General features: G+C 38.7%; 1 protein-coding gene across 3 annotated transcripts in view; it reads right to left on the bottom strand.

The window, feature by feature from the left end:
- Positions 1-13039, bottom strand: part of si:ch211-51h4.2 — a 162275-nt gene that overhangs the window by 142519 nt on the left and 6717 nt on the right. For all 3 annotated transcript variants that reach the window (XM_037545287.1, XM_017722588.2, XM_037545288.1), the window contains exons 3-5: positions 12962-13035; positions 12518-12586; positions 12313-12412 (exon numbers count right to left, since the gene is read on the bottom strand). In XM_037545287.1, the coding sequence (XP_037401184.1) occupies positions 12313-12412; positions 12518-12586; positions 12962-13035 (243 nt within the window). The remainder of the gene's footprint in view (positions 1-12312; positions 12413-12517; positions 12587-12961; positions 13036-13039) is intronic.

Genomic DNA, 13039 nt, shown 5'->3' with positions numbered 1-13039 from the left:
AGAAAATTACTGAATTTAAATCAGAATTTTGGTCAGAAAAAAAAAAAATCACAATTGGATATTTACCCCAAATTGTTCAGCCCTAGTTTGTGAGTTGCACAGAAATTTAAAAATACGCACAAGAATATTCTCATCAAAGTGCAGCACTCTTAGAGAAGCAAGGTATCTCCTTAATGTTGATCACTGCCAGCTCTACAATAACCAGAATCAAGAAGGGTGAAGTTGAGTGTGTGCCTCTTGCAAAACATGGAGCCAATCTAGTCCAAAGCCAGCCACGCTCGAAACAAGCCAGCAGAAACCAATGACTGCTTAACATCACACTATTTCTCTCACAGATGAGTAATAAAGTTGTATACTGTTCTACTTCCATGAAATCTCTAGAGCGGAATAAACACTGCCAGGTTGTTTTTTTACTGTCTTAAATCTGATTTATTTAAATGACCTCTGTTCTAATTCATTCTGATTGGTTGCCCTGTATTGCACCAGCCAGGACGGTAGGGTTAAACAGCTGTGGGCAGACTATTCAAAACAAGACACTTTTGAAACCTTTTGTTTTCTATTATACTCTATTCTATTTTAACTCAGTGAGGGAGGATTCCCAGCAACAGGATGCATCCCTCTGAACCCAAGTGAATTAAGGTTCATCCATCTTCCATGAAATACTAAAATTGTTCAACCATTCTCCAAACAGATGTAACACTTACCCTTCACAGCACAAGCCATACAAAAAAAGAGCAGGATCATTTTTGAGCACTTGTCACTTCTCTTCTTAGATGCTGAATGACTTTAAGCCTAAAGGGAGAATGTGAAGGATGTCTAGCTACTATGAAGACACATGATAAATAATCACTGTTGATGCACCCTATGGGAAGACACGCTGTCACTGCATCCACAAAGTCTCTCACGTCAAGTTGTCGTCATTTCCAGCTTTTTGTTACAGATTTTGTTTTTCCTGACTGACTGAGTGCACTAAATCGCCACTGAATAAACTGCTCTTCTGTTTACCTCTAAAATGAGAAAACAAAATATGGAAACAACGCATCACTGAATTATTCTGAGAACATTATAGAGATTTAATTAAAAGAAAGAAAAGCCTACTCCAGCCATGTCTGCATGGTTCCCGTTAATAAGTAACAAATTTACAGACGGAAATGTTCTCTAAAATGAGAGGGAGAATGGCAGTAATTGCTTTCACTGACATAAGATGCGCATATAACTTCAGAGCGCCTTACAGAAGCCTTTATACTTTTTTGTTTTCTTGTATTTTCTTCCCCGAGGACCACTTATTGTGTGGGTGTATGTACCAAAACTGTTAGAATTAATCTAATTAGTCAAACTTTTATTAAATAACTACCTGGACTTCAATGTAAACTGGCTGAGCTATTCTTCAATTACATGAGTGTGTAATAAAGGTTTTTGGGCCTGCTGGTGGACCCTGGGCACTTGGAGGGTTAATTAATCTTTGCATTGCGGCATGTCACATTATCCTGCTGAAAACAGTTTCCTACTGAAAATAACATTTGCAGATGGCTCCACTCTTGACATCAAGGTATGAAAATAAAATTAATCTCCACAAAATGAATCTCCACAAAAGGCTGACTTATGTGGCATGAAAAGACACCCCACGTCATCACCCATCTGCAGTCAGGACATGAGGCATGATGGATGTATGAAGTCATGAGCTTTTCTCTATTCACTATTCCTTGTATCAGCACTTTTGCATTTTTCACTCATTCAGCAACCATAGCTTTTGTCTCTTCACTTTTTTGCTGAATGAAGTGGATCTCTAATAATCTCAATGGCTGCCAGACTATTCATATCAAGTTTCACTTTTGTAAGTCTTCCTGGACCAGCATTGCACCAGGCTTTCTGATAACTAACAGGACTCTCTCTTGATCTGAATGCTCCATGTTAGTTTCCTTTTACTTTTTACCAATGAGCTTTTTTTTTGTGGAACAGACTGGTCTTTGTGGTCTGTAAACCACCCAAAATAGGCCTCTATATAGCCTATGATATTATCGTCTGTGCAATACTGTAATTACAGCTGATAACCAGTGTCCTATGGTAGCATGTGAAAGCACTTACACATGTGTAGTCACTAATGTATGGGACATCTTTCCTTTATTTCCCACTTAAAATGGATAGCATAGTGGATAACAGACCGTGCTAAGTGCTAAGAGTACATGCTAAATAATAATATGTAAAATAATGTAATCTATATTTGAATATCATTGTAACATCATATGAGAAGCGGCTTAGAAAAGTGTGTGTGTGTAACATCATATATCAGTTGGTGTCTTGGTACCGCAGCTGCATTGATGGTTTCTCTGTACAGTCTCTGTAGTATTTTCACCTTTTTTTTCACTTCTTATATGAATATACTTCTTATATTCTAAGTGTGAACCTTAGAGTAACAATCATAAAACATATAAAATGTACACTACATGGCCAAAAGTATGTCAACATCCCTTCTAAAATCCCACCGAGTTCAGGTCTCAGCCACACGCTTTGCTAACAAGTATATTAAATCAAGCACACAGCCATGCAATTTTCATGTACTGTTGTACAGAAAAAATGCTCACTACAGAGTTCCAAACTGCCTCTGGAAGAGACATCACAAAAACTTCATGAAATTGTTTTCCATAGCCAAGCAGCTGAACACAAACCTAAGATCAATATGTGCAATGCCAACCGTAAGCCTGAGCGGTGTAAATCACGCCGCCACTGGACTCACAATAGAAGTGTGCTCTTCAGATTCAGATTCAGATTCAGATTCCTTTATTGATCCCAGGGGGAAATTGCAGTTGTTACAATTGCAGCCATTTGTGTAAAAAATAAACACTTTACTAATAATTTAAGACAATATAGAGAATTTACAGTATGTACACCAGATTTAAGTACTTAAGAATATAGTAAGGTGGCGGTGATTGTGATAGTAATATGAAACATCAGGTATAAAGCAGTTACAATTATTTAAATTAAGTTAGTGTCCCTCTGAGTTATTGCACACACAGTTGTTATTATTGCACATATGAACAGTTTCGTATTGAGTTTTGTGAATCACACACTGAGGGAGGAATTATAGAGTTTGATGGCCACAGGTAAGAATGACTTGCTGTGGCGCTCTGTGGTGCATTTTGGTAGAGTGAGTCTTGAGCTGAATGAGCTCTTGTGTCTCATCACCGTGTCGTAGAGTGGGTGAGAGCCATTGTACATAATGGCCTGCAGTTTAGACAGCGTCCTCCTCTCCGACACTGCCTTCAGCGAGTCCAGCTCCACACCCACAACATCACCGGCCTTGCGGATCAATTTGTTGAGTCTGTTGGCAGGCGCCTCAGAAAATAGAGACAATTTTGGCCCTTCCTGTAGAGGGCGTCAGTGTTCTTAGCCCAGTCCAGTTTATTGTTTCTTTGGTGCAATTAATCATGGATGAATCTGGGTTTGGTACATGCCAAGAGAATACTACCCCATTTTGAATGCATAGTGCCAACAGGAAGGTTTGGTGAAGGAAGGATAATGGTCAAGAGCTGTTTTTAAGAGTCTGGGCTAGGCCCCTTGGTTCCAGTGAAGGGTAATGTTAATGCTACAGCATATAAAAGACATTTTAGACAATTACATGGTTCCAACTTTATGGCAATATTTTTGGGAAAGCCCTTTCATGTTCTAATAACTGTGACCCTGTGAGCTCCAGACATGGTTTGATCAGATTGGTGTGAAAGAACCCCAGTGGCTTACACAGAACGAAGACCTCAACCCCACTGAACACCTTTAGAATGAATTTAAATGACTACAAGCTAGGCCTTCTTTTACAACAATTAGTGCCTCATTTTACAAATACTCTTAACTGAATGGGAATCAATTCCTACAGACACACACTAAAATCTTGTGGAAAGCCTTCCCAAAATAGCGGAGGTTGTTACAGCTGCAAAGGTGGAGAGGGAATGTGGAGGCATATTGATGCTCAGGGTTTTGGAATAGGACATCCAACAAGCTTATAGGTGTGATGGTGAAAATGGTCACATGCTGTTGGCTATATGGTGCCTCTACGGTATCTTTATAAAAAGCCCAGTAACACATATTTGACATGCACACTACAGTGCCTGAAACTTTAATGCTTTAATATTTAATTCAAACATAATTTCTTTGTACATCTCCCATCTTCTCATAGTTGTTAATGGATTTTTGAGGCTTGAGACTTCAACTCCACCCCTTCATCTACACTGTCAGAAGTGAATTTTAAAGATCAAAATCAATTCAGTATGATGATGTTTTACCTAGTGAAAATGTCAACACATAAGGATGAAAATTTTAAATGTATAGTATATCTACAATAAGCAGTTACAAACGAGCCAATGTGCTTTGAGGCTATGGAGCATAGTAATTCTCAGTGTGGTAATTAATTCTTTTTATCTGCAGGTTGTGAGCCACACATAGTATGTTCTACGCCCTTTAACATGCTCTCCAAGAATGAAACCCAGGCCAGCAGGTAATTGCTCTGCTTTCAACTAATGTCTCAGTAAATGGTGTGCTTTGCACCAAAAAAGAAATATCTTTCTAATGCTGTTTGCACAGTCCTCTCTGATGAATGAATATCTGCTGTATATCACATTTTCTGGAACCTGCACTCACTCTTACAATACTTAGCAGATAGCAGATGCACATTTGCTGCTCAGAGACATCCTTCTTTTTAATGGGCTTCTTATCAAACTCCAACAAGGCGACCCATGCAGCCGGAGCGTGAACACCTAATTGAATCATAGAATATCAGGCCATTGCAAAAGATATCTGATGACACTGTCAACCTGGCATATAAATTAAGCAAGGGCTCTAAAAACAGAAAATAGTGGCTGGCACACTCGACCGGCAGTAATAAAGCAAATCTTTAGCATTAATGTTTTATTTAAAAGTGCATTATTGCAGATAGGTTATCAATTTCAAGGATTTTATGAGCATAATAGACTGGGCAGCATGAAAGGCACCTTGATCGCATGGTAAAGGCATAAAGCGGTGAAGAACAAGTAGGCATGATGAGGATTTAGTGGGATATAGTGGGATCTATCTGTCATTGCAGATGGCATTCAAAATCTATTTGCTCCCAGAACTGCAGCTTTCAGTGCTCTTGGCATGGCTGTAACTACATCGGAGTGCAAACTGAGTAGCATTGCCATAGCCTTTAGATTTGAATTTCTTCGGTTTGTTTATAACACATTTCAGAAAATCACTGTCTTGAAAGTTAATTTAGATGAAATACATCATATACCATCTGGGTATGTACTTCAGATCAGGATGTTCTAGTCTCCAGACTACAAAACGGAAGCTGAGGGTGAAAGAACAATCAAGGAGGAAGAAAATAAAATCATGCAGTCATGTTGACTCAGCTGTCCTGTTTTTAAATAAAGAGTTCTGCAAATTGCTCATTTGCTATGGTAACACTCACTAGGGAAAAAAAAATTGCTTATCCTTCCAAAATGATTTCCTTGATGGAATGCTGACTCTTTCACACTTGAAGTCATTCATTAAGCGTAGAGAAGAATATGCTAAGTGCCGCACTGTTCTGAACGATATTCTCCCGGTTAATTCCATATGTGGCTTCAAACCGCATCCAAGTGCTGATTTGCAAACTGTGCAGCACTAACAAATGAAATGCCACAGCCATCATTTTGGTGAACTCTTCTGAAGCAAAGCCATAACACACATCCCATTTCCTTGAACTGCAAAAGGCACTTTGAAGTTACACGCTGCAAAACAATAAGCCCTGTTTGAAAGTAACATAAGAAGTGTCTGGAAACTTTAAGCAGTGTAATGATGAGTTACAAGGTATTCTATTTGTGTGGTTCCAGACTTGGCAAAACACAGCGTTGTTGAGCTTTGACGCCGTCGTTAACAGCTCATGCAAGCTGCTTTGACAGACTAGAAGCTTTATTTATGGAAACTGACACCTTGTTGCCAATCAAAGAATTCAGCTGAATGCTAACAATGCATGGCAGAAATTGATTCAATCTGTTAGCAGCATATTCTGTTACATTATATCAAAAAAGTGTCCACAGTGCTTCCAAAGAACTGCTTTTGAATTACAGAACCTACAGTAACTGGTAAATTCACACCATGCACACAGACTGAGACGGACTTGATTTATGGTTTGCCAGTGCTTTATATTCAATTAACATGTCAGCACATACAGTCTACTTAAATAAGGACTGCTGGGGAGAACTAAGGCAGCAAGCTATCAAAGTGTCAGGGTGAATTATTCATATATGTGGACATGAGGCACTATTTCGCAGTGAATTAAAATTATGTTGGTACTGCATTTTGCGCCATGATCGAAGGCTAGCCACTGTGCATGGAAACTGCCCAAGAGACAGAAACGCTAATGCCAAATATTAGTATGGTGTTGGGAAAAAAAAAGATGTTGAATGAACAGAAAGAAGCACCGCTTTGATGCTCTAGGCTCGTTATCTGCCACGACACATGTCCCACCTTAGATCATCGCATTGTTTCTAAATAAGCCTTTCCAAAGTCAGTCTGTCAAATTTGATAAACGCAGTGGTGTGTTTTTGTTAAAACTGTTGCAAGCACATTGATCAAAGAAGAAAGGTTTGTTCATACAAGATCAAACACTCACTCACAAGAAGTTTAGCCTGCCTTACACGACAAACTCTCGGTTAATCTTTCATGCAGTCCTTCTAAAACGGAGGGCAATTTCAGTTAACTCTGTAACCTGGGTTTGACCTTTATTTAGCTTACAAATTGATTAAACAGGTGGTCAAACTCCTAGGAGGCACAAAGTACTGATAGTCCTGCCTAATCCCACTAATTATCATTCCCAGCCCCTCTGCTTCCTAGGCTCTTCCTAAATGATAGCCTGCTGTCAGGCTGCTCATAAGGTGCATTGGTAGGGTCTTGGAGAAGCTGTCCATTTGGTCCAGCGATAGCTGTGATGGTACACGACACTCACAGCGTCCACCCTACCTCTCCCTGACAGGGTAGCCCTTTCTCTCTGCATCATTCATCTTCATTAGCTAACTATTCCCTCCATGGCCCGTCAAAAACACTTAATGCCTCTCCTCCAAGGTCCTCGTCCAAGCCCAGTTAGCACTGGTGCTGGTAAATTTCAGCTGTGGCTCCTGCGCTCCAGCACTGAGCTGTTATAATACTCCCCTCGGACCTCATAATGAAAAAACAATACAGTTACCATCTGCTTCCCCTGTCAGACGTTGCGCTGCCACTACGTGACCCACTACGCCCTCGAATGTTTGGTGGAACTTTCTGCTGTAATGCAAGCTCCGTGATGAGCCTCTCAGCAGTGGAGGATGGGGAGAGAGCAGACAAAACACAAATATTTTTTCTCTCAATTAGTAGCGGAGCTGTGTTTACCACCGAGCCTGGGCCTGTAAACAAAAGATGGTAAACGAACATCCACAGACGCTAAATAAATAAATATCACACTGCTGCAGAATTCAAAGGACTAAATCCTCATTAAGAACTTCAAGACTATCAAATGACACGGAGATACCCTAACATTTACTTGCCAGATAATGTTCAATACTTACAGTTCAAAGCCTCACAGAAAAAAATCATAAGACATAAGTTTAGACACAAATCAAGCCTCTTCAAAGGAAAGCAGCAGATAATCTGGATCTGAGCTTATTTCAAACAGCCTGCAATAATTAAGAAATTGCTTTTCTGAAATTCCACTTAATTGCTTAATTCTAGAGTCAATATTTAATGGAAATGTGTGAAAAAGCCTGAGGGCCTATAATTGTGACTGAACACTACAGAGGCCGACACAGTGCTGCGGACACGATGCAGCCCTAACATAGCGGACCAGCTGATCCATCAGTGTTCATCTCCACAAATGAGCTCAAGGACATACATTTGGGTTGAATACCGGTGGTGGGGAGGTCATTCTATAATTTAATCTTGTTCTTCAGAGAGCCTGGTTAGTTTTAAGAGGTGGTTTCTGTCAATTTGCGTACTTAATAACGGGTAGTAACAGAATTCATGTTATGGTGTTATGAAATCACGATTTGATAAGGTATTGTTATTGTGTTACAATTATAGGGGGGAAAAAGACAAAATAAAAGGCAATAAAAATATTGTGGTTACCAGTAGGAATTCCTGATGATATCTGAATCAGGCATAGGTTACATAGGTTTTTCATTTTGCCAGATTCTGAATCAGCAAACTGATCTGAGCGTCAGCTCTATTATTCTCGTTGGTTGCTACATAAAATTATACAGTTTAACTGGCTATAAATTTGGTGCAAAATTAATTAAATTAAATTCATTTAATTAAATGAATGCCTTTTAATATTTACTGGACATTGCTTTTGGTGGACTGCCAAAACCTTCTGAGGACCAAGGGTCATCAACCAATTACAACAGTCAATCCGCAATCATCAAAGTCCAAACATGATGCACTAACAAAGCCCCATCAGCCAGTGCCGGCCTTTTAGAAAACAGAATACAAATGATGACCAGTCTCTGTTTTTAGATTGGTCTCTATTTATAATTATTGTCGATAATAACATGCCAGATTGACCTTTTCACTTTGGTATAAAGAAGAGACAATTAAGTGATGTGTAATCTATCATTTTGGTTTATAAAACAGTGCAGTTTTCGGGTTCACTTTCTATGAAATTGAAGTTGCTGACATTGTTTCTCTTTTTTAATTATATGTTTTAAACCTGCTTATTAAGTAAAACTATCTAAAATCTATGTCTCCTTTATGTTTTCTGGTAACTAATAGCAACCCAGAATCATTGTTATTTATGTACCACTTAATTTATTTTTCATACTTATGGAATCTGTGCTTTACATTTACATTTACAGCATTTGGCTGACGCTCTTATCCAGAGTGACTTACAATTTGCTCATTTACTCAGAAAGATTATTAGAAAGTTTAAACTGTGTTGTTCACGTGAAAATCTAAATTAGGGAAATGGCAGAGCACTGGTAAAAGTTAAAATATATAGTAAAATAAGACCCAATAAATTAAGCATAATACAAGTTTATGGGGCAATCAATGTACATGATTCAGCTACAAGTGAGCAAATTACAATGAGATTCAAGACATGCTTTGCTTCCAAAGTGAAAATGAGAAATCCACATGAGACCATAGCAGTATGGTGTATGACAGAATACTGTATGACAAACTCCAATTCCAAAAATGCATGAAAAGTATTGGAAATGCTAATAAGAACAAAAGCCTTTAGTTTAAATGAGCAAATTCTGTATTGACTTGTATTAATCTATTTACGCCCAACGATTTTTAAAAAAATGACAATTAGGAAATTGGCCACAGATTGTGTAATGTGTAAGGCCACTTTGTGGCACTGCCTATCCAAACAATGTTTGAAATTGAAAGTTAGAATTTTGGGGAAAAAAAAAAAAAAAGTAAAAATAACAATAATTTCTGCAGAAAATATCACATGTATTTAGAAGTCATCCACATATTATTGAAATTTGACTTGTTTTGGATGGCACTATTTTTTTCAGTCTTTGTTTACCAATAGGGTTACTTGTTTGCACATTTTGTATATTTTCATGAACAATGAAATGTTCTGTTTATCACATTTCTCATGATGTGGTAAAATGAGCCAATATTTCAATAAATTTCAATCAACATTTTAATTACCACGTCACACACACAAAGCACACAAGGGTGTGTGTTGTCTGGGAGAATCCAAGACATTTCAATGATAAGCCACTTTTTTCTTAGTGTGTGAGTGTGTATGTATTACAATGAATATATGTAATGTTGATGTGGAAACAGGTAAGTGTGTGTGTGTGTGTGTGTGTGTGTGTGTGTGTGTGTGTGTGTGTGTGTGTGTGTATATATATATATATATATATATATATATATATATACATACATACATACATACATACACACACACACACACACACACACACACACACTTACCTGTTTCCACATCAACATTACATATATTCATTTAATATCTATCCATCTATCCATCATCATGAGATGTGACAACATTTGAGCCTTCATAGGAACAAAAGCTCAACACTGGTAATTTCTACTTTTGTTTAGTATTGATAATTTGTTGCCATCTCTCCTGGTCAGCCGGCTTTAATGTGGAAAGTACAGAGAAAATAACTAGAATACAAGTATCCGTTATCGTTAACCAGCGGCCATCTGGCAGCACTTTATAAGCACTGATTTCAGAGCTAACACTTGGACACAATTACACACAAGACGTGTAAGAACAGCCTGCATTAGCTGTTTAGCTATAACAGTTTAGGTCATTAGTAAGACAGAACTTTGCTCATTTGACAGTGTAAACTGTGCTGCTGTGTTTAGTTATGAACTCTGGTCTAGCTGCTCTGCTGTATTTTATCATTTTGTTTAAAACTCTGCTTATTAATCACATTTAGATTATTGAGCAAGTCTTGTTATTTGTCTTTCCATTTTCCACCAGTTCTTGTCTGTTTGTTCATTTACTGAAGGTTTTCTCTGCTCTCTGACACTCCAGTACCCGTTCAGTTCGTGCATCTCTGTTGCTATGGATACGGTCCTCCACTGACAAAGCACACAGGGACCAGCAGCGACTGACTAGCTAGCACACTCTCCATCACTGGCAGTAAAGTAAACCACCGCTGCCGCTCTGCAGTGTTTCTAATCAGTAAAACTGGAGCACTGAGCATAACTAAGTGTTAAAGCTCATTCGTAGGTTGTTTTGAGCAGAAACGTCTTGCGAGAGAAATGCCCAGTGTGGCACGAGAGCGTGAGACTAGACCTGAAAGCGTCTAACAGCCAATGTTAATAACCTAGCCTTTTTCAGCTTGTATCTTTCAGCTCAAGTTTTTGAAGAATTAGTAAATGAATGCAAGGCATGACAAGAGTTGCTGAACTATTTGTTTCATTCAATTTATATGAATAGAGTGTAAATATGAACTTCAACCTTACTTTTATTGTCTCTTCCTGCTGGTGTTCTGTAGCAGCATCTGATATAGGACCCTACATCCTTTACAATGGCTGGGTTCAAAATTGCATACTGTGTACTATATACTGCGTTAGTATATACTCTATGCTTTTCTTAATGAGTAGTATACCGTACAATCTTCAATACAAGACACAAGCAACATCCCAGGAAAGGGGCATGAGTAGCCTACCAACATCCAGGACCAAGACATGTGTTTAGAACAGACCACCACCTGAAGCAGTAGTCCTGTGGTCAGAAACTGACCAATGATGTATAGTGTAGAAGGGGCTGATAAACTGTGCAGCAAGAGATGGACTACAGTCAATAACTATGCATCTACATGATGGACCCATAAGGAAGATGGACCTAATGTGTGTGTCGTCATGCATGCAGGCACGTACTGTCAGTGAGCGTCTTATGACAAACACCTGTACACCTAATCAAATCTAATCAGCTAATCGTGTGTCAGCAGTTTCAGGTAATGTGTACATCAACCATCAGAATGGGGGGAAAAAAGTGATTTCTGTGATTTTGTTCATGGCATGATTGTACATTCAATACGTTTGGTAACTTTCCACACCTGTACAGAGTATTCACTGCTTTATCTCATACTTTTTTTGTACATTTTCAATGGGAGACAGGTCTGGACTGCAGGCAGGACAGCCTAGCACCCACATGCTGCGATTACGCAGCCATGCTGTTGTAACCCATGCAACTTGGTTTTCATGTTGAAATTATCATGCACATCCCTGAAAAAGACATTTTTTATAAGGCAGCATGTGTTACTTCACAATAAGTATACATCTTTCAATGTTGTGGTGTCTTCACAGATGTTCATGACACCAATGACTGACCCTGGCTTTTGAACTTTACACTGGTAACAATCTGAACAGTCCTTTTCTTCGCTGGCCAGGAGAACACCACATCCATTATTTCCCTAAACAATCTGAAAGGCTCGCTTCTCAGACCACAATGCATGTTTCCATTGTGCATCAGTTCATGTCAAATGAGCCTGGGCCCAGAGAAATTAGTGATGTTTCTGGATGTGGATGACACACAGCTTTCATTGCACATACAGTCTTAACCTGTATTTGTGGATGCAGATGAATAGTGACGAATAGTGCTTATTCACTGAATCGCTCACTGAAGAATGCTGCTCTTAAATAGTTAAAACATGACTGCATCACCTGTTTGACATGTTTTCTGAACATTTCACAACGGTCCTTGACTTGAATTTTCTAGTAGCAACTTTTTTAAAATATAGGTCAAAGTGAATGAACAAATCACTGTTTTTGTTTTGATTTGCATTCCACATAGTGCCCCAACTTTTTCTGGAAATCTTTTGTTTGTATAGCTTCACAGCATACCTGCTTCCTCTACGTCCTCTACTTCTCCCTCCTCAGTGTTGGGTGCAGAGGGCTCCTCTAGGCTGACGTCCCGCATTAGAATTCGCTCCATCTCTACACACTGCGATAGGAAACAGACTCTGTTCAACTGTTATTATTTCAGCTTCAGCTATTACTAATGCATCAAGAAGCCAAAGTTCAGCAGAATAGGTGAGCTTTATCGTACCTTTACAGACTCTATTTGTGCAGCTCGACATCGCTGAAGCAAATCCACAAACAGGTATATGAGTAGAGCCTGGTGAAAAAACAGGCAAGACAGACATCAAATAAATCTGCAGCAATGTAAAGTGTTATTCAAAGGACTCAAAAAGCCACTGCAAAAATCTACAAGTAAAGCAAATATCAAGTTCATAGTTCAGTCTTAGAACTGTGATTGAGGATATAAAGTTGACTTTATTTCTGAAGACACAATATCTGGACTCTTTTCACTTCACACTTCTTGTGTTTACCCATACAAGGTCTGTTGGATGCTGTACTGAAAATCAATTACTGCCAGATTTGGATGCCAGTAAAGCAATGATTATCTAATATGATATCAAATAATTATTGTAAATCAATAATGACCATGCATGTCAGAAGAAGATGTAAATGAATTACATTATCTTCTTACCTGCATAACGAAGCCAGTAAGGAAGGAGACCAAAAAGGGCATCAGTCCCGCATGAGCGATCGTGACTGGAAGACCTGT

This window comes from Pygocentrus nattereri, chromosome 15, assembly GCF_015220715.1.
Source record: "Pygocentrus nattereri isolate fPygNat1 chromosome 15, fPygNat1.pri, whole genome shotgun sequence".
Taxonomy (NCBI): Eukaryota; Metazoa; Chordata; class Actinopteri; order Characiformes; family Serrasalmidae; genus Pygocentrus; species Pygocentrus nattereri.
The sequence above is the reverse complement of the archived record's forward strand: the minus strand, read 5'-3'. Positions and strand labels throughout refer to the sequence as shown.